This window comes from Barbus barbus, assembly GCF_936440315.1.
Source record: "Barbus barbus genome assembly, chromosome: 19".
Taxonomy (NCBI): domain Eukaryota; kingdom Metazoa; phylum Chordata; class Actinopteri; order Cypriniformes; family Cyprinidae; genus Barbus; species Barbus barbus.
This window is the reverse complement of record NC_136747.1, coordinates 16,867,397-16,890,029: the sequence shown is the minus strand read 5'-3', so window position 1 is coordinate 16,890,029 and position 22,633 is coordinate 16,867,397. Positions and strand designations below refer to the sequence as shown.

The 22,633-nt window shown below is 38.8% G+C and overlaps 1 protein-coding gene across 3 annotated transcripts; it reads right to left on the bottom strand.

Annotated features, from left to right (window-relative positions):
* Positions 1 to 1,408: 1,408 nt before the first annotated feature.
* LOC306885698 (pumilio homolog 1-like) lies at positions 1,409 to 22,360 on the bottom strand. Of its 3 annotated transcripts, none has more exons than XM_079442409.1 (22): positions 22,266 to 22,360; positions 12,980 to 13,293; positions 12,811 to 12,879; positions 12,613 to 12,718; positions 12,346 to 12,533; positions 11,956 to 12,125; positions 11,215 to 11,461; positions 9,946 to 10,039; positions 9,750 to 9,851; positions 7,726 to 7,868; positions 7,493 to 7,631; positions 6,938 to 7,063; positions 6,531 to 6,821; positions 5,684 to 5,920; positions 5,327 to 5,594; positions 5,068 to 5,197; positions 4,674 to 4,808; positions 4,446 to 4,583; positions 3,411 to 3,536; positions 3,195 to 3,316; positions 2,903 to 3,095; positions 1,409 to 2,814 (listed from the first exon to the last, which is right to left on the bottom strand). In XM_079442409.1, exons 2-22 carry the CDS (start codon positions 13,280 to 13,282, stop codon positions 2,683 to 2,685), a joined length of 3,459 nt encoding a protein of 1,152 aa, XP_079298535.1. In that variant the 5' UTR covers positions 13,283 to 13,293; positions 22,266 to 22,360; the 3' UTR covers positions 1,409 to 2,682. The 3 variants fall into 3 exon arrangements, with proteins under 3 accessions (XP_079298535.1, XP_079298534.1, XP_079298536.1); XM_079442408.1 differs by having other exon boundaries at positions 9,946 to 10,054; positions 22,266 to 22,350; XM_079442410.1 differs by having other exon boundaries at positions 2,550 to 2,814; positions 12,613 to 12,715; positions 22,266 to 22,350.
* Between the last annotated feature and the right edge of the window lie 273 nt (positions 22,361 to 22,633).

Here is a 22,633-nt window from a genome sequence, read left to right as displayed (position 1 = left end):
CATATTCCCTGAAAAACTCAATCTACACAATCTTGCTGTGAAATCTTAGATTTTTTTTAATAAACTACTTCTATATTGTTAGTAATCTTTCAAGACAAACATTTACTGCACTGAATAGCTTAGGTTTTCTTTATCCATATACTGGCCTATTTGATTTATTTTTTAGAAAAAAATCTTGTACGTGTCAATAAAACTAATGTATAAAAATGTATCAAATATCATACATCAGGGTTTTGAGGAATGTTTATTTATAAATCTCTCAAGACAGTCATCATTATGTTGCATTATGTTGGACCTAATAATTAAACTGGACTTTTAGTCATAAAACTAAGCATTTAAAATCATCCTAAGACATTATGGGGAGATACAGAGGGACAACTAATATACATTTTATGTAAATTGTCTATTATAAAAAAAATTGCATTGATTTACATTACAAGGTATCAGAATTTCATCTTGCTTTTTGTATTTTTTTTACTCCTCAAGCATGAGCTCCATATTCTTACTATCATACTATATGGGCCATAAAAGCCTAATGATCCAAATATGATACAAAACATCCATTATTTCTTAAAAATATTTTGGCTCAAGGTTGACTAAACTTTTCCATTTCAAAAAACTTTCAATTCATACATCAGTATATTTACAGGGTTAATGATCATTGTACTTTTATAATGGAACAAAGGTCTATTCTTATCAAATTTAACACGGCTTGTGTTAAGGCCCATTTACAACAATAAGCACACTGCAGTTATGACGTCTTCTGCTTTAAATGCTAAAGGTCTTTAAAGTCAGTTAGAATGATGGGCTTGTAACGTTTTTGTTCATCAGCTCCAAAAAAATTATTCTAAAAGTGATTCCAGTGATATCACTCCAATGTATCATTATTATTATTACTGTGGTGTGGACATATTTATATTCTCATATAACTAGAACAATTATTAAAACTTGAACAGCCACAGTCCTTAGTGTGAACAGGCCTTAAGTCACCTTTGAAAAATGCAAGATTTACAAGTGCACATCTGGCAGATGTTTTTATCTAAAGAGATTTGTGGTGCATTCAAGGTATGTATTTTGCAATTACTTGTTCCCTGGAAAGATGTTATGCAAGTTTTACATATCAAAATCAACAGAATCCTTCATCTAAGCATATCTGCTGCTTCCATCATGACAGTATCCTCAGGCCATGTCATTAAGAAACTTCAAATTAATGCTACAGGGAAATTTCCTTTGTGGAAAATGCCATTAATGTTTAATATCACACATTTCTTTAATGATGAACTACAGCAACTTAATCTTGAACGAGTAGTTTTTCAACTGATTCTCGAAAAGTATGACAGAATAGATAATTATCACAGTGCTGAAGACAAAAGCACATGAAAAGGAAGAAAGAGTCAATGACCGTTCTGAAATTTTGAATTTTTTTCATTGTTTTGTTTCAAAATAAAGATCACACATTGTTTAGAGACAATCTACAACTGGAGTTACAAAAAATAGTTGCCCAGGCAGAAAGCACACACAGCATCTGTTACCTATACACATTATGGTTACAAGTGTGCCTGCATAAAGAGAATCATAGGAAATATACACAAGGCTGTTTAAATATACACCGGAGAGTGTTCCAAATCAAAAACCAATGGCCAGTATGTTACAATCACTTACAAGTAGACAAAAGAATGGCAAATCTGTACACACCTCCGACTCTGACCCGGGGCAGTCGAAAACACATACACACAAACGCGCTTGCTGCTACCTGCCCCGGATCGAGGGAGGGACTATAAAAGATCTTAAAAAAAGAAAGGGATGAGTGGAGGTGAAAAAGAGGTGGCTGGTGAATGGCTAAAAGCAGAGTGCGCACTTTTCTCTGTTCTTTGTACATCTATGCAGTAATAATTCATAGGGCTTCAAAACCAACAAAAAATCTGATATTACAATTTACAATATATAACAACTCATAACTCAGAAACCACAACCAAAGAGGTGAGAATTTACACTGAAATGCACAAGATTTTCTTTTTTCCATTTTGTCGTTTTTTTTTCCTCATACCAAAAAAGGGCTGTAGAAGCGAGTCCACATTTACATTAGCGAAGGTTTACAAATGTACAATTATACAATCAGAAGTATGTATTCACTACAGGGGAAGATTATAGATACAGATTGGACATCAAAAACCAGAAAAACTACAAAGTTTTATATATATATTTATATATATATGCAAAGGTCTACACCAAGTATGCACTAAATAGTTTATAGAAGCAAGACCAAAAACGTCTCCCATGCTAAATGTCTGCGTGTTAGCAATCAAGTGTTAGCGATAATGTGCGTGTGTGTATTATGAAAGAATATGCGAGTTAGACAGGTGTTGCCAAGCAATAAAGTGTGTTTGCGCAAGCCTACATGATCGAACGTGGGATAAATAAAATATTCTCTCATTTCATACAGGACCAAAAAAGGACCATCATTTAGGTAGTAGAGTGAAAACAGGAAGAAATGCTAAAAGGGAGAGGAAAAAAAAAATTTAAAAAGAAAAGAAAAGTCACAACAACCCGGCGATGTTTCAGCGATGAGAGGAAGGTTTCGGCGATTCCACCCCAACCTCCCTACGTCGTCGGGTGTTGACAAACACGCTCACACACACGCGTGCGCACAGACCGGCATCCTACAGGAGTTATGGGAAGGGTTTACATGATGCCATTAGGGGGTGCACAGAGCGGGCCGAGGTCAACGCCGTTTTTCATGTAGTACTTTTCCAGCTTGGCCAAGATGTGCTTTCCGTACGTGTACTTCCTCAGCGTCGCAATATGGGGCCGGATCTACACAAAACAACCAACATCCACCATTCAGTCACAATTCATCGGCACAAACAGGAAAAGAAGACTGTTAACGAAATAGAAGCCGCACCTTGTGCATTACAATCTTGCGTTGTGTCGGCTCGGCCACATCGATCATCTTCTGCACAACGTAGTTGGCGTACTGGTCCTTCATCATGGTGTATAAGGCACTGTGGGGCCCGTCTGCTATACTGCACACTTCATCAATCAGCATCGCCCTCTCGGCACGCAACGAGTGGGTCACGCACTTTTCCACCACGTTACTGGGAAAGAAAACACACAAAGACCCCTAAATAAGACACTTCTTCCTGTGCACCTTTGTGTGGCGGTTTGTCACGCATGCATAAATGCTTTGTGCGCACCTGGCAAATTTGTGCTGGCTCAGCCCCAAAACATTTCCACGGATTTCAGATACAATCTTGCTCTTGTCCTCCGCGCGGCCGTGCTCCAACACGTGCTGAATTACATAATTCCCATACTGATCCTATATGGCAAAGAGGAAGGGGAAAAAAGGGTTTTGATGAGAGGAATGGATAAGATCCTGGGTCAGTACAGAAGGAGACTGTTTCATAAATTACCTGGACCAGCTGCTCGGTGTGTTGATGTATTTCCTCCAGTATCGGTAGAGTCTGCTCAGGCAGGCAGTGCTCCAGAATACGCTGGATCACCCGACAACCATATGGGTGTGTAGACAGAGCAAACACCTGCACAACACACACAGTTATTAGTTAAACATACACAGAGACAAAGGCTTTAAATACCCTTCAAAATAAGCTGTTCTACAGCCACGACTGGATGATAAAGCAGTTTTTCGCAACACAGGTTACAAAATGCATGTTAGTAGACTTTTTCTATCCCCAGGACTTATTTTATAGAAGAACATGGGGCCCATAGACTACTTATTCACTGTTGCAGCCATTTTGGCCAGTGTGGTCCACTGAAGAGGAAACACTGAATTTGACAAGACTGCAGTTATACAATTATTTGTTCCTTTAATAGCTTTGTTAAAAAAAAGCATGCAATAAATTGATCAGAATTGACAGTAAAGACATTTAAATGCTGTTCTTTTGAACTGTCCACCAAAAAAAATTCTGAGAAAAAAAAAAAACATCACTATTTAATCAAAAATATTAAGCAAAGCATACAGCTTTGCCACAGGAATCACTGAATAAAATACATTTAAAAAATACTAAAACAGAAAAGTTATTGAAAAATAGTAATATTTTAGAATATTACTGTTTTATTGTATTTTGATCAAATCAGCCTTGGTAAGCTTAAGAGACATCTTTAAAAAAACAAAAACAAACAAACACCCTACTTTTGGACAGTATCAAGTCAAGCTTTCTTTACACACACACACAAAAAAGATTTTTTTATACTGCATCATTATATTTCAACTAATATAATACAACACATTTTTAGCTGTTTCTTTTTTCATTAGACATGCAGTATTGGTATTTTTCTTTTTCATTTGTTATACTGTGCTTCTTGAAAGTGCACTGCACTTCAAAAATCAGGCCCTCCTTAAAATCACAAAGGTTCCCATGGTACACAAACATTTAAAGCCCTACTATTCAAACATACAGCTTTCACACGGTTCAATAGAGACACACCTGTCCTTTGAAGGCATCAATGATGAACTGAAGAGCATGGGGCTGGACACACTCAATGCACTTCTGCACCACATGGTTGCCATTTTGATCCTTCACACACTTCAACACGTGTCCGTCAAGCTCCCGAACCATCTCATTCTGCAAAAGGCACAAACAAATTAGATCCAATTCCAAACCTTGTGTAACTTCACCACAGCAACATGAGCATGCAGCCTGTCTTAAACTTACAATGACTTGTTGGTCCGAAGGGATAAACTCCAGAGCTTTTTGAATGACTCTGCAGCCATACATCTGTAGCGCCAGGGATAAAACATGGCCACGGATCCGCTCAGCCAGCGCCAACTTCTGATCAAGACTGCCAAACTAAACACATAAATGGCTTTTAGCAGATGCTCCTCATCTTAAATGACATCAGGTACACTCAAACTAAACTTATTTTCCTGCTTTGAAACAACTTGTGCTGCATGAAGCGCTATATAAATTGACTTGACTTGCACAATGCAGTACCAAATAAATCAGGTTCAAGTCTGAACTTGCAACCTCTCTGTCCTCATGTGTGAAACTCTGTGGTTCATTAGACACTAAAAATGATGCATGTATCAACAAAAGAGCTTCGTATTACCTCAAAGAACTTCTGGATGACATAATTTCCAAACACATCAACCATGAGCTGGTAGGCCGCCTGTAGTATCTCGTTGAAGACCAACTGACGTTCTGCAGGACTTGCTCTTTCCAGTTTCAGCTGGATAAACCTGCACACAATCCAATTGATTTTTAAATCATTTTGGACATTTATTTATTACTCCCTCTATTAATTCAAGTGGTAAAAACAGGATCATGACTTCCTGAAATTTATGAGCTGTAACAGACATCTGCTTTACCTGGAGCCATGTTGGTCCTGTGAGAACTCCATGACGTGTCCCGCGATTTCTCTCAGCTGCAGGTTGGGGTAACGGTTGTTTCTGAAGTCCTCAAGCAGACGGCTACGTCCCGATGGCATCACGTCAGACATGCCGTAGCGTAGCCGTGATGATGGGAAGAGCTGGCTGCTGGGACTGAAGAGAGACGAGCCTGTGGTGGCATTGCGGTACTTCGCCTCTGCTCCTGGAGCTGCAGAGATAAATCGCCCACTGCCATTGGTCAGTCCACCTGAGGGGGAGGAGCCAGAGGTTGGCATGCATTAGATTCTATTTATGAAAGATTTTTGATGGAAAGGTAACTGAAACATACATACTCACCAAGGTTAAGATTGCTTGAAGATCCATGAGTTGAGAGCGAGGGTGGCGGGGTGAGAGAGTGAGAGGGGCCTTGGTTTGGAAGAGGCATGCCAACTGGGCCAGGGGAGGAGCTAAAGCTGAGGCCATTGTAGAAGCCCCCATGGCCAATAGGGGTGAGGCTACTGGGTGTGCGCTTGTACAGATCAGAGCTACCCGTCAGAGAATCTCGACGGGACCCACTGGAACTGGAATTAGCCACTGCAAAACAAAACCATACATCATAATTAAACCAGAGCCAAACAAAAACAGATTTTTTAAAATTGGATTAAATGCAAAAATCAAACAACATTTGCAACCTATTTTTGTAATGTGACTCGTGAATTGAAACTCCTAAGCAGCCTTGGCAACACTGCCTATGAAACAACTGTTCAGAAGTAGTAAGTTACTACATAATATGGAATTTTTATAAAATGATGCACCGAAATTATTATTTTTCCAAACTAAAGTTAGTTTATCATAAATTAATTAAATTTATGTAGTAATCAACACAAATAAAAACAGAGTTGATAAACATTTAAACTGCACAGTGCACACAAGGCGCTTTTTATATCAACTTCCATTGGAGAAGCGCCAATTAAACATCAATGTTTTGGTTAATGATTTCGGCCGTTCCAAAACCTTTCCAAATAAATATATTAAGATGCAGAAATTTCGGTGCTTCGCTACCAGGAATGAACATTTAAAAAGCAGAATGGGTCATTTCTGATTTTGTTGATTTTAAAGTAGATTTTCAGCTGAAGGCAATAGCCCTCCAGCAATATTACAGTGAGTTTTATTTTCAACATAACTAAACTTGAGATTACAATACCTGCTGTGCCAAAACCCCCGAGTGCTGCTCCAAGCGTGGCTCCCAGAGAAGAAGATGGGTTGGCACTGAATCCAAGTGAGGTGCTTCCTGGCTGAGCAGAGCCTTGTGAAAATAGTGAAGAGCTTTGTGAGGAGGAGCTTGGGGAGCCACTCCCATAAAAAGAGCTTCCTCCCAAAGCCCCACTCCCTTGCTGCCCAGGAGCCTGCTGGGAACTCAATGCACGGAACGCACCGCTTGCTCCACCACCAAGACCGGCATTAGCCCCACCTGCTGAGGCAGCAGCAGCAGCCACTGTGTAATAAAATTTAAAAAAAAAAATAGAAATTGATATGACGAGACAACATTTTGAAAGTTTAATGGTGGTCTGTTGACTCTGCAACCTTCATTTGTCATATTCAAACATGTACCTGCTGATGGGCTGATGATAACCGATGCAGGGGCCATAAGTCGAACTGGGCCACCGCGACCACCTGTATTCACCACAAGTGCACCTGTCTGGTCATAATACGCAGCTGGAGCTAACACAGGATAACCTGGAAAATAACAAGCACATCTTCATCAGACGTTATGATCATGAATGTCTGATCTGTTAAATAATTCTATTATGCAGATTTGGTGCTCATGAAACATTCCTTTTTTCTTTTTATTTTGTGGGCTTTTTTCTGCTTCATTGGATAAGGCAGGTGGAGATATGACAGGAAAGAATTGGGCGGAGAGAGAGTGGAGTGGGATCAGGACCTCGAGACTCAAATCAAACTTGGGTCACCGTAAACAACATTGTGCTATACCTCAGTACACTAATCACACGGCTATCGGTGCCGAAATCAGGAAACATTTCTTTATATTATCAATGTTGAAACCAGTTGGCAACCAACTCAATTACCTCAAATCACAACTTTTATTAAAAAAGGAATAGCTACATTGTGAACACCCCTTTAAAAGACACATCAAACGTCCTTTACCAGGTACGCCTGCTGCCAGACCCTGCCCAAACGCCAAGGCAGAATTCACAGCTGCTGCGGCTACAAGCTGCTCTGTCTGCTGACCCTGCTGTCCTTGACTGGGAGTCAGAGACCGTTGGTTTCCACCTGCACGCATCACCTGGAGCAAACAAAGATCAATGATTGGTGGATGAGTTCAATGCATGCATGATGTGACTTTCATACGTCAGTGGTCTGGTTGGCTGAACTCTTACCTGCTGTTGGTTCTGCTGGGACTGTGCTGCTGGCTGCTGGTTGGCCGAGTTGGAGGGGGTGGCAGCCTGTTGTTGAAATAGGTTGGCAGGATACACGCCCCATGGAGTCACACCATAGTACTGAGGGGGCATCACAGCTGGACCTGAAAGACACAAACATGCACGTCATCTCTCAGATGAAGGGACAAAGCACACTGTTTTCGGAGCAGGCTCAGGGGCTTTGATGTACACGGGATGGCGAGTCGGCAGCCATTTCCTTTGCCTTTGTACTCTGCTTTAGGAGCATCAAAGCAGTTGTGTGTGTGTGTGGCTTAATCAAGCAGACCGCATCAATCCTAGAGCTAAATCTCAAGCCCTTGGAGGAGACAGTCCTAACCCTCAGCCATCATGAGCAACACTTCTCATCCACTCCAGACAGTGACTGCTCAGTAGAGAACCCTGTAGCAACAGACCGATCCTGCCACAGAAACTCAGTCGAATGCAGTCTACGTACTGAATATGGCATTGGTACACATTTAATATACATTTATACTACCATACAAAAGTTTGTGGCAAGTAAGCTTTAGTTTTTTAAAGAAAGGATTTTATTCAGCAAGGATGACTGATTGGTCAACTGAAGAATAATCATTTTGTAATAATGTTTAGGGCTGTCAAAAAAAAAAAAAAAAAAAATTCTAATTTGAAATATTCGTAGAATTTAAAATAAAAATCCATATTTGAATGCAAAAACTAATTGAAATATAAGGTTTCTGTTAGCCTATCCAGTTGAAGCTACTAGATACGGCACTGCTGTGTTGTTTATTAAAAATATTGTGGAAAAGAGATCATCTTCACTTTTTTCCCCCCACAGATTTTCATGTTAATTTATTGCTTTGAATAAACGGTCATTAGTAATATTTTGCACGATGCAACCTCAGGAGAGAAGCCAAAAGCTTTTTTTTCACCCTAACTGAAATTATGCACTTTAAATTCAAATATAATTGGAATATTGATAATTAAGTACAAAATTCTAATTTGGTTTTTCAGCCATTTTGAGAGCAGTGTTTTTCTTGTTGCTTAGACTATGTTGTAATTAGGGCTGTCAAAATGAACAAATCAACACAAATTAATTTTAACGGCACTATATGTTGCTTCTCTAACTTTAGATGCAAGTATAGTCGAAATCACAGCACAGCTATTGTCTTTATCTTATGTGTATATGATTTCATCAGACGACGGGCAGGGAGAGCTGGTTATGTAGTATTAATGGGTTGCGTTTCAGTAACCATTTCATATTAATTTGGTTGTCTGACAACAGAAACAGTAAAATATAACAATGAAAACAGTTTTATTGAGAATCTGGCTGCATCAAATTACAGTATATGGGCACAGAGATATGTAATAATAAATAATAATTGTACATTTTGAGCTGCCCTGTCCTGCAAATAATGTAAACAGGTTTGTGTAAGTAAATTGCTCAGTGCAAAGAAAGAGAAGTAATGGGAACCTGGTATTTCTATGTTCTTTTTTTCATGCGTCTAATAGACATGAACAAGTTCTTTGAAAAACATCTATGATCTTTGAAACCTGTCTAGTCTTCATGCTCAATGTTGAGTATGGTTTCATTAATAATAAACATACATTTAAATAAAGCATCCATATATATCCATGCCCGTGTTGATTAGTTTTAAAAACTTAAAGTATTAATTTAATGTACATTTAGACTAGATAAAAATGTGCGATTAATTCAGAGTTAACTCATGACAATCATGCAATTAAATGTTTTAATCGATTGACAGCCCTGGTTCTTATACGTAATTTATTTATTTGGTAAGCAGAAAATCCTAAACAATAAAATCACAAAATAAACCCCAATAGAGTGATCAGAACCTCAAAGAGAAGCTAACTGTACATTATACCTTACTTTACTGGACTCATTAACATCCTTTACAATGACATGATCCTTTTACACTTACACCAGAAATATCTTGAAACAAACTAAAAATATTACATATCCATGTCAAATTTCAACCATGAGTTCTCACCTAGAGTGGCGGCAGCAGCGAGGCCGGCAGCATATGGATCAGTGCCAGGCGGAGCAGCGCTGATGATGTATGGATTCGGTACAAATGCAGCTGGGGCCAAACCTAGCACACAACCAATAAGAAACCAAGTTAAATAAAACACTTGAAACTTTTGTCTGCCAAGTCTGGACCTGGTGATCGATACAGTCAAACGCACCGATGTGTTGTTGTTGAGCTGCGGCGAGGGCATACTGCTGCTGCTGGGCTGCGGTGAGCTGCTGTACTGCCAGAGCACTGGGCCTCTGGAACAGCTGCAATACATAATGCTTTTAACAAGCATGAAATTTATACTAAACATTTGCATTTGTTTACATTCATAAATGCAAGGCTTTAGAATAGGGATGGGCGATATTTTATCATTTGCGATATACCGGTAAAAATTATTCCCTTGATAAGAATTAGTCTTCCCGTGATATAACGATAAAGTCTAGTTGTTGACATATTTCTGTGTGCGACATCACGGAAGGCGGACGTGAAATTGAGGAGTTTATCACTAAATGAGGACCTAGAGCTTCTTATTTGGTCAGGGCTGTACAGTGCGCCAAAAAAAAAAAAAAAAAATTCAGTCTGAGCCTTGAATAAATGTACAACAGTAGCATGGGTGCAATACAGTTTTGCATGTGTATGAGCCAGTTTACAAACCTGTTGTCCAACAAAGATATCATTTACTGACATGCTTTTTCTCCAAATTAACTTAACATAGTCGAGTGTTTGAAAGAACTTATTTTTGTGACCAGACGTGGTTTCATATTACAGAATGATAGTGTTATATAGTGATAAAGGCTGTTGCTTAGCATTGCATTATAAATACTATCCTAATGAAAAATACCCAAGATTGCTTGAACACAGATAAACCATATATTTTGTGCAATCGTATGTTTATTGTCTCCATTGTGCGTTTTATTCAGCGAATTCAGTCCAGTTGTCAGTAGTTTTACTTCTGCTATGGATATGTGGAGTTTCTGCGCAAGAGCGCCCTCGGGCTTCCAGTATGAATTAAACAGCCATTACATTGCATGTGTACTCAGTAATGCTCACAACACCCTATTTTGGGTAAAAACAGGAAAGATAATTATTTTCTCTAAAGAAACAGGATTCCCTGAATTACCATCATTGATATCGTCATCGCAATAAATACCAGAAATAGTGATATATTTTTAAGCCCATATCGCCCATCCCTACTTTAGAAGCATGTTCAAATATGGCTAATAATTACTTTTCCAGAATAACTTCTAAAGAGACTGAATGGTATTTTGACACATTACTTCAAACAAGGTTTACAAAGTTAGCCTTCAGATGTGTGGCCTTTGATAGCAATTAACTCAACACAAATATTTATAAATACACACAAGCTTTCATTATTATTATTATTCTACTCCAATTACAGACTTGATTGTTAAAAGTGCTAGCAGCATCAGATATTCACCTGTTGAGGGGAATTGTAGTCAAACAGGCCCACAGTAGCAGCTGTGGAGTCAAGAGGCAGCTGGCCTCCAGTGTAATCTGCAAACTGTAAAGTCTCCATGGAAACAGATTCCATGGGGTCCAGGGTCACATTTTGGGTTTCGACATTTGAGAAGTCTTCTGCTGGTTTTGGCCCTGTACCTCCAGCCAGTTCTGGCCCACCCAACTCCACCTCTGGACAAGTCGGAGGGCAGTTACCAGGAGTACGGCTGGGTGAGAAACAAACGAGAGGTTTGTCTTCAATATAATTTAGAAATAATGTAACTATATGTTTGGAAAGCAACAAAGAAAACTTTTAAAAGTTTTGGGACGATAGGATTACATTTTATGATTTTATTTGAACAAAAGTGCCATAAAAACAGCAATATTGTGAAATATTATTACAATGTATAATAACAGTTTGTTATTTTTATATATTAATTTAAAATGTAATTTATTCCTGTGATGTCAAATCTGAATTTTCAGCAGCCATTACTTCAGCTTTCAATGTCACATGATCCTTCAAAAATCATTCTAACAGACTGCTTAATATTTTTTGTGAAAATTGGAAAATATAAAGTTCAAGAAAGAAGAATTTAATTAAAATGTTTTGCAACTTTATAAATGTCTTCACTGTCACGTATGACCAATTTTAATGCATACTTGAATAAAAGCATTAATTTCTTTAATATTACAATAATGATACTTTTTTAATGGTGTATACCTAAAATCCTTAATGTCAACATCTAGTCCATTTTGATTGGGCAGTCCATTGGGGTTATCCAAAACATCCGGCTCTGTCTCCTTAAGTTCCTTCCGCTCAGGGTCAAAGGTTGTTTTAGGTTTTTGCTCTACCCTTTTCTCAGGGTCATCCACCTCTGAATCCCTTGGACCCTAAGAGAAATAGAAAAGGAGATTGAAGAAAAAATAAGGACTTGAGGTGTTAAAGAAATTTCATCCAAAAATTCTGCCAATATTTACTCGTCCAATTTTACGAACCAATAGGATTTTTTTTAAAGTTTGGAATAACAGAAGGATAGCAAATAATGAAATATCCTTAAACAGAATCTTAATAAAGAATGAGAAGAATGTTCTGATGGTGAAAGAAACTCACAAAGGCTCCTTTGCGCAGACACAAGTCCATTTTCTCAGCAGGAGAGGAGCTAAGAACATACTCCACCATGGAGACGCCTAATCCACCACTCTCAGAACGTGGCGACAGCACAGATCCAGCCTCTCCAACGCCGTGGAAGCCCTGGCCTGGTCGACGCTGCACCATGATTGGCTGGGACACTGAGTGATCTAGAGAAAAAAAAGGGGTTTTAAACAGAAAAATACTAAATATGTAAATACAACCATTGCATCTTAATCTCACGCATACCAGAAGCTCCCCAAGCGCTGTCTCTCCACTGGTCCAGAAAGATCCCTTTTGGTCCATCTTTCCCTGAATCATCAGTTTCCCAAAACTTCTTTCCAGTAAGGAGCTGCTGCAGAACAGGAACATCAGACAGAAACATTAATACATAACGAGCGCAAAAGGAAGCAACAGGCAGAAGATGAGGAAGGTAAGGACTCTCACCTCTCCCATAGCTCGGCCCTCTAGTGCAAGTGCCTGGAAGTCATGGTTAAGTTCATCCATTGATCGTACCTGTGTGAAAAGTTATACAATTATTCTAAGATTAAATTTGATACCAGTAAAAAAAAAAAAAAAAAAAAAAAAAGGTGGCTTTCTGGTCACTAACTTCTACCTGGTTGTCTGCATGAATGTTGTCACCAGTCGGCCAGCGGTGTTTGCAATTGTTGTAGCCGGGCTGGTCGCCATGTTGCCGTTGGAAGAAGTAATCCACCATGGCGTCATCTTGAGAGCGTCCCGCTCCCTGCGTAGGGGGAGGGGCCTGAGGAGAAGGGCCAGGTTGGGGGATGTGGCCCGCAGCACTCAGCACCACAGGCATGCTGGGTAATGGCCTGTCAGGGGGAGGCAGTCTCAGGTGGGGGCTGAACGAATCCTGCCAGAGCACAGCTTTCCTCTTCAACACACACGCTACGCTCATTCCACCAGAGACTGTAACACAAGAACAAACAAAACACTATTAACCCCAAAGGCATTTGGGATTGCTTTGCACTTAAAGCGTATTTGGTTACCATATTACCACACCTGTATATCTCAAAGCAAGCTGAGAATGAGAAAGCTCACAAGTATTGCCAGAAATATAAACGGCAAAATCAAAACCAGCTTTGCTTATTTTAAAGAAACCACATCTAGATTGATGTGAATAGTACAAAACAGCACAGTAAATCAGATGAATAGAATCCAGTAAAGACAACATAAAATAAAATCCCTGACCCATGAAAATATAGGGCGATGGAAAAGAAGACACACACAGTCTGGGCTAGAATGAGGTCAATTCAATCCATCAGTTTGAGAGTCAGCGCTGGACTGGAAATGCTCATTGCAACATTGCTACACTTGTTGAGGTTCAGTGGGGAAAGCATAGACTGTAAAAAAAAATGGACGTAGTGTCCGTGACGTCACTCGTAGGTTTCTGAAGAGCGTTTTTGAAGCCTAAAGTGGGCGGAGCCGACCGCCGCCATCTTGGCAATGCGTCACCGCGCGTCACTCCCGGATGATCCAAAATGGGCAATGAGGCGGGACGTGGGCGGAACTGAGGTGCCTGGTTGTCTGTATATAGTATATACTTTATTAATCATGTTCTCACGGAGTTTCGTCTTTTAAAAACAGTTTTAATCGGTTTTAATTCTTTAAGCCACAGAGTTTGTATTATAGCCTAACAGTTTTCTATTGGAGGAAAACGCTTAACCAGTAACGTTAATTACAGGCCTAACGTTACAGCCAATCACAGTCTGTCGGATTCTGGAGTGTAGTTAAGTTTTAAATAAAATTATAAAGAATAAATAAATTAATAAATAAAATTACATTACAATATCACTCACCGGAAAAAATGGAGCCTAGACTTGGACGGTCTGTTAGTACAATTAACCGCACAACAAGCCATTTTATTAGATAATTTTAAGAAATAATAACGAAAAAAGCCATAGATTGTATAAAACAAAAGCAGAAACACGCCAGAGATGCCAAGTTCAGCGGCTGAGGTAACGTGACGGCTAACAGACAGCAGATAGAGACAGCAACGTCAATCAACCTGTCACTCAAGTGGCCACGCCCTTAATTATGCAGAAGTTTAAGGCTTAATATAATTTAAATGGATGAGTTATAAAAAAATTCACCCCCCTCACAGTTGTCACGAAGGGCAAAATTAGCTATATAGACCAAAATAATTTTTTGTACCAGGCTGTAAACATGTTTTTTTCTACTGTAAAGTTGGGCATTTTAACATGGAGAGTCAATGTGATTGACTCCCTTTTGGAGCCAGCCTCCAGCGGCTAGTCGATGAATTGCAGTTTTAATCACTTCCGTGTTGGTTTCACTAGAGGGAGCGGGAGGTTGCCGCTTGGGGGAAAGCAGAGGTTGTTGTTCTAGTTAATCAAGCAGAGCGGGCCTGTCAAAATGAGTCATTTCATTCGCATTCAAATGAGCATCTGATATCATTGTCACAAAATGACTTTGACATACTGGGAAAGTCAAGAGTCGAAACAACGGAGGAACTTCCACTAGAACAAATTTTCCTGATGAGAAAAGGTCTGTTTGTAGCTTGATAAATATACTGTTTGAATAGTGAACTTAAATGCTTCATTACATTCACGGAATTACAAAGCTTCCAGCAGTACGGGGAAAAAAATTGAAGAACTGTCATATTACTAAATACACTGACGATGTATTAGCGTTGTAATTCAAGGTACAAAACTTGCTCCACTGAATTGAAAATCCATAGAAATTTGTATAAATATTATCACATATGTACACAATTAAGCAAAGAAATGAAGGTTAGGATTAGGGTAAACGTACCCATTAAGCACACTTCCATATTTGAGCTCAGATTATACAAAGAAAAAATTATGTATTATCATACTTGATGATGTCTTAACCAACTGATGTTGTCAATCATCAGACCATCGCACACTGAGATATGAGCATCCATGTGTTCACACTGTCCAGTGGCCACTTCCACCAAGAGTGTAGCTCCTTAAATGTGCATTTTTTTAGATGTTTAAGCCTTTATTTTGGGTACGTTTCACTACTTACTGTAAAATCAAGAGATTCATGTTCAGACTTTTACATATTATAACCTGGACCTTGAATGTGGGAAATAATTACAGTTAGATCCAAAAGATAGTTTTAGCAACATAGCGCAGATGCTGACTGGCTGTATAAGATTGTGCTACACTAATATATAACTTCACAAGAATTACTGGCTTGTACTTTTAAATCCATAATAGTATAAACTGACAGTTTATTGCTGGTCTGTGGTTTTATACCGCTGTAATTTTTAAAGATTTCACATTATTGTAAGGTGAGCTTAAAAGGTGCACTACTATGAAAATCACACAGCTTCGGTGTGACATCAATAAGAAAAAGTATAATTTCATAGATGTTAATAATAAAATATGTATGAACTTAATGCATGACCTAGATTATTTATTTTGCAAAAATCTTGTCATTTTAATAAATATTACATGAAATTTATTAAAAATTGTTGCTGCTCCAATTAAGCTCACTGAGCTCTCTTTAAGCTCTTCCACACTGAACATCTATGTAAATACTTCATAAACAGGCAAACATATAAACTGATGGTTGTCACTTTAAGTTAAAGGAACACTCCACTTTTTTTGGAAATAGGCTCATTTTACAACTCCCCTAGAGTTAAACAGTTGAGTTTTACCTTTTTTGAATCCATTCAGCCGATCTCCGGGTCTGGCGGTAGCACTTTTAGCTTAGCTTAGCATAGATCATTGAATCGGATTAGACCATTAGCATCTCGCTCAAAAATGAATGAAGTTTTTTGATATTTTTCCTATTTAAAGCTTAACTCTCCTGTAGTTACATCATTTTTGATGACCAAATGCTAATGGTCTAATCAGATGCACACAGTTTCACTTGTTTTCTCCTTATTTCTGCTTGCGAGGAAATTACAGTTGTCCCATTTCTCTCTATATGGTGATATATGTCAGCCATCAATAATGTGAGAAACACTGCCCTTCCATTTCAGTATTTCTCCTTATTAACAAACAGAGACACTTTCTAACAGAGTTAAATGAGCAATCACACATCATGTGGATATTAAATTGCTGTTGTGGTAAGACGGGCTCCAATCATTTAATCTTTCTGGCATGCAAACACTGCCATTAAATTTAACAAAAATATTCAATCAATGAAATTACAACTGGCCTTGTTTTATGACTAATTTTAACAGCTGTTTGTTTACCTAATAAAAGAGGACAAAGAAACTATTTGGGTCAAATTAACTATAATAAAAATACTAATTGTCATGTTTAATGCTATTACTATAAATACCCTAAAAAGTCTAATGAGAGCATTTCTGGTTTCAGAGAAAGTTTTGAACATATAGAAAAGAGGCCACATCACAAGTTTTGTTCCTGCTTTCACATCTAAAACTGAACCGATCTTTTGGAGAGATATGTAGATGCAGGCCACCACAAGCAGCAAACTAATCCCAACAGCAAAATCCTGAGATTGGTGTAATCTCACCCTAAAATGGTGCCAGAGGTGTTGGCAGCACTGGGGGTAAATTATGTCACACAGATCATTCTGGGAATGAGAGAGAGAGCCTTTTTAGAGCTGCTTTTTTTTTTTTTTGGAGATTAAGTGTATTCCATAACAACCTTTCATAAGTTAGCTGAGTGTCTCACTCAGTTGAAATATCCGCTAAATACTGAAGCTTTCATACAAACACATGTGGTTTAGCATTAAATGAAACTGGGTTTTAATCACTGGTAGGAAGGAAGCAGAAGAATTTGGATGTGTATTTAGAATATGCAATACAAATATGAACGTTATTGCAATGCTGGTGAAAGCATAATGAAGCAACACAAATGTTAAGAGTTAAGAACAAACAACCAACATTTTAAAAGACGTCATGTAACCCTAACAACTGTTTGAAAGGACCACAGATTTGTTGTTGGCTCCATTAGTACCCGAGGTTTTGGAAGCTGGCATACCAACTGGCTAGAAGATCATTTACTGAGTCAAAAGCCTCAATCATTTAAATTTCTCAGTTTAAACTGTGACTAAGACAAGTCTGACCAGCCTTGAAAGAATGGCTGGATTTTTAAAACAACCTGGATAAACTACCAGTTGCTCATGAAATCAAATTCCAGACCATTCCATTCAGCTCCTGTTTTAAAATCACACACAAGGTTGTACAATTAAATGTATTTAACATCAAATGAAAAATTAAGAAAGAATAAAATAGTGATTGAAACCAGCATCACTAACAATGAAAAAGACCTCTTACCATTAGATATAGGCAGTAGAGCTGCACGTTTAATCGTTAAAAGATTGTGATCTCAATTCAAACACCCACATGATCTCATTTCTCAATGTCAACGATTCGCCCGTGTCTATTAAACCTTTGAAAAAACCTTACCGGAACATTCAAATCTGCGTTCGTGCTGCCGCTGGCACAGAGAGAGCCGTTATCATGTAGGTAAGAGACAGCTTCACAAACAGTTTCTCTCAACTACACACTATTATATCTGTCTTACAATTCATTGATATTATCACAGAAATACTAGGATGAAAGTTTACAGTTTGGATATAAACATTGATGTCTATAGTAGCGATCAAAATAGAGCAAATCACCTTTTAAAAGTAATTTGCGCTTCAAATAACATTTGTGTAGGTTACACTGTTTAGCCACTAGGTGGAGACAAGTGACTGTTAAAAATGTATTTATTGAATCATTCATTCAAGAGATTTGTTCAAAAATGCTGATTCATCCAGTAATGAAACAAGTATTTGAGTGAATCATTGAATCATTCATTCAAACCAATTTTTCATCATTTTAATATTAAAAATCGGTTTAGTTAAATATATTATTTTAAATAAATATTTTATATATTAAAATTAACAATTAAAAATTAAGCACTTAAACTGGCTGCAGCAATTAATATTGTCTCAGCCTTTTGTAAATTATGCGTTAATTTATGTTCAGAATCGTGGGAATATCGTGCTCTCAATTTGAGACAAAAAAAAAAATGTGATTCACAATTTATCCAGAATTGTGCAGCTCTAATAGGCAGGGTTATTATATTTAACTCTTACAAAAACCATAAAAACATTTATAAAAGTTAACTGAAATAAAAAAAATTAACTTTTGTGTTTTAAATAAAACTTTAAAATTTAATTCAAATGTAAAAACTAATTTAAACCGGTAATAATATAAAACTGAAGCACTGGATATAAGTAATGTCCACTGCATACACAAACAAAACCCCTATTTCTGCTCTTTACCTATCAGTTACCATATATATTTTAAAAGTCTTCTCTCTAATTTGTCCCTTGGAACATCAAACGCTGTAATTGCAATGCAGCTAGATTATACACCTGCCCAAGATCCCCATTAGGTGTAATCCTGTACACAGATGAAGTAATGCCCTGAGCTACAAATCAAGATGGTACACAGGGTGAAGCAACACACTGTTTAGACAGACTGAGATAACTGTGTGCACAGCACTCTAGTAACAAAGAGGGCTCTCCGCATCAGAACAAAATTCATCCCACATCTATTTTAAATGTTAATCATGGTCCAATAATCTAGCCTATTAGGTGTGGCGAGTCAAAACTATGAGTCAAATAAATTTGTGACATGACACAGGTTGAAGCCTATGGGGAAACTAGCACAGGACAGCTTCATGAATCACACTCTCATAACAATTTGCAACTATTTTACATTTTGGTGAATTGGTGGCCAATTTATTTGTACATTTTTGTCACACCGACAACATGGCGGCTCGGTCCGAGCAGACGCGCGCGGGGCATCATGGGTTGACTGAGAAGGAGCACGTGCGGTTCATTGCGCCAAGAGGGGAGTGTCGTCCTTTGTTGTGCTCGAGACACATACAACAATGTACAGATTTACAGGCGCCTCATAATGTGTGACATACATCCCTACACAGTGAGCAAATGCCGGCTTTTCAAAGTAAAGTACTGGGTTTTGTTCCCATTTATAAGAGCAGAAGTGTTTAAATCTTGTTTTGGGCACAACTGAACCCATTTAATCTCAGTTTCAGATGTGAGCATTTTTGTATGATCTGCTAATGCCCAACTGACGGTTAGGTTTAGGGAAGGACCTTCATACTTAGAAAAAAACCTAGGCTATGTTTCCATATGACAAAAACATACAAAATCACCACCTGGCAAGACAATGACGTTGTTCCCATGAGATGAGGTTGGCTTCATGACTTCACCAGGATCATCAAGGTCTAAAAGATTTAAGCTTAACATTTATAATATTGCCAACTTGTTTACTTCTAAGCCAGTGGTTCTTAACTGGTGGGTGACAATCAGCAGACAAATAAAACTATTCTAAGGGGCCCATCCACACAAAGCCAGAGCTTTTCCCATCCGATCTTTTTTTGTAAAGACGGCACCGTCTCAAGAAATATCTGCGTACACATGAAACCACTGAAACTGACTCACAACGATGTAGCATACATGCCAGACCAGTATGTGGTGCTGTAATTCTGCCACAGAGATACACTAAAAATGGAGAAGATGACTTGGAGCAGGCATAAACCTTGCACGCTGTATACAATCCCAACACAACAACAAGAAAAACTACTAAAGTTAGTAAAGCTAATAGGCACATTAGCTTCTACAGCACAAACAAGCCTGTTGTCCGCCATTGTTGCTGTTACGTGACGTAGCAGTGTCTGACTAGGGACATGACGTGGAGTGATGACGACATCATTTCACAAAATATACAGATTGGCTGTACACATGAAAACACAAAAAGGTGTCGTTTTCAGATTTATCCACTTTGGGACCTGGTTTCAGGCTCCTAAAACGCCAGACCCATCTGGACGAAACACCGATACGATACAAAATTTTTACTTCTACAGCTAAATACATCCCAGTGTGAACGGCGCCTAAATGTAATTAAACTAGTTTTTTAGTGCAGCACAAAAAATAAAAGTGAAAATGGTTCCCATATCTTCTGTTGCTGATGTCAATCAAGCTCTACAGCATTTTGGCACAAATTCATCCATTTCTTGGTAGAAATGAGATGTATACCCACATCAACAAGTTATATGATATGCCCTCTTCCTCAAACAACAAACAAAACAATGCAAAGTTCTTACAAAGGTAAAAGAAAATATGACTTTGTCTGACTATATAAAATGGGTTATATTGGTTTATCCAAGGGAAAATTGGGGTTCTGAAGCAAAACCAATTGAAAACCATTGATCTAAGCTGCACAACACCTGCATATGGAAAAAACACACTCAACACCCACACTTAAAATCCCACCATGAGAGCTACAGAAATCCCCCAAGTGCAGGATGAAACCGAAACTCCCCTTCACATTCATCACACGCCTCCTTATTAGCCTCTCTATTGAACCTAACAACCATCTTTTCTCTGATACTCACATCCCAGGTATAGAGTGCAACAGTGAGTTTCAAGAAGTAATAACCCCAAGTAATAACCCAATTCATTTTCTCCATAATTTAATTGATTTTTAACAATAACATCCAAACCAATAACGGCAGGCCTACTGTGAGCTATGAGGTTGGTATATGCTTTGCTATAGCCATTATCCTGTACCTTCACATCTTATTTCATAAATAATTATGGTTAACAACAGGAATCCTAGCAAGAAACTACATTACACATGATTCTGAAAAAACTCCACCAATCGGAGAATCAAAACAACCAAAAAAACACTTTAGTGCCCACCTACCTCCATGAAGCACTGCGATTTATGTAGACAGCCTCTTTAAGCTTTCAAAATACTTAAATATCCGTATGCATATTTTGCATTAAATTATTATATATAGAAACCACATAATTTTTCAGCATCTTTAAATCAATAGTTTTACATTTCTCTGTTGTTTTTTTATTATTACTTGATTACATGCCTCATGGGATTGGGATAGGATTGTAGTTCTTTCCCCCAGTTGTCTTTTTGTTTATTCAAATTTATTTGGCCTCAAATCAAAAAGTTGCTAACTCAAAGACTTTTTCATCTCTATGGGAAAATAATTACAGTACCAAGGCCACTGAAAAAGTGGGTGGACACTGTTGTACTCAATATTGACATATTGGCTGTGTCTCATAAGCTATTAAACTGCCTACATCGACATTTGCAGGCGTACATGACGCCTAAAAAAGTTTTCAGACACATCCATTGTCCTCAGATTACATGCACTTTACAGTCGCCTGCTGCCTGATCAGGTTCGCCATTACATGGCCCGAGCGCCAGAGACACCCGGAAACAAGCGCTCCTGAGCTCGGGCGGCTGTTTGCACACCTCCCGGAAGTGGGTAGAGATCCTGTAACTGGTTGCCCATGACTAAAGCATGCGTTTGCATCACGATAACACAAACAGGTAACAAAAGACGTGCGCCTTTGCCCCCTAGCAAACCACAGCAGGAGGAGGAAGAGCGTTCGCTGTCACTAACGGTGTAACGTACATGAACCCGCTGACATCAGGCGGTCGTGAAATAGACAAGTTTATGTGAATTGTCACCCATTAATTCACGACATGGGAATCGGTGAGGGGCGGAACTGTCTGGCAAGGCTTTGCTGAAACGCTTCAATGACTGTTACACGGTCTATACGCTTAAATAATGCTGGTTTCCAACGGAAACCGATAGAAACAGGTATGTGAAACGCACGAACCGGTACATGTGAGTCCGCGAGCCAGCTCTGCGCTATTCTACAGGTCCTCTTTCCGTTAACAAAAGGCCCAGGCCGTCTGGACAGGAAGAGCTCTACAGCAGGAGGAAGACCGGGGAGAGGAGGGGAAGCCGCTGCCTTACATCAAAGCCCTCAAAATCACTCGTTACACCTCATAACGCCGAAATATAAACACGCAATAAGCTAAAACGGTTCCGGATGAAAAGTCGGTTTCGGAAAAGAGGGTTACTCACAGGTGGAGGATGCGGATGGTGACGGATTTCAGCCCCGGTTCGCAGCAGCTCCCTAGCTTTCACACCGACAACATGGCGGCTCGGTCCAAGCAGACGCGCGCGGGGCATCATGGGTAGACTGAGAAGGAGCGCGTGCGGTTCATTGCGCCAAGAGGGGAGTGTCGTCCTTTGTTGTGCTCGAGACACATACAACAATGTACAGATTTACAGGCGCCTCATAATGTGTGACATACATCCCTACACAGTGAGCAAATGCCGGCTTTTCAAAGTAAAGTACTGGGTTTTGTTCCCATTTATAAGAGCAGAAGTGTTTAAATCTTGTTTTGGGCACGACTGAACCCATTTAATCTCAGTTTCAGATGTGAGCA

Excerpts from the sequence above, each read along its gene's own strand:
- LOC306885698 (XM_079442408.1), bottom strand. The coding sequence starts at position 13,282 with ATGAGCGTAGCGTGTGTGTTGAAGAGGAAAGCTGTGCTCTGGCAGGAT. Across the intron at positions 11,462-11,955 it reads GTTGACATTAAGGATTTTAG|CCGTACTCCTGGTAACTGCC; the intron begins GTATACACCATT and ends TTTCTCACCCAG. Across the intron at positions 4,809-5,067 it reads TCATCCAGAAGTTCTTTGAG|TTTGGCAGTCTTGATCAGAA; the intron begins GTAATACGAAGC and ends TTATGTGTTTAG.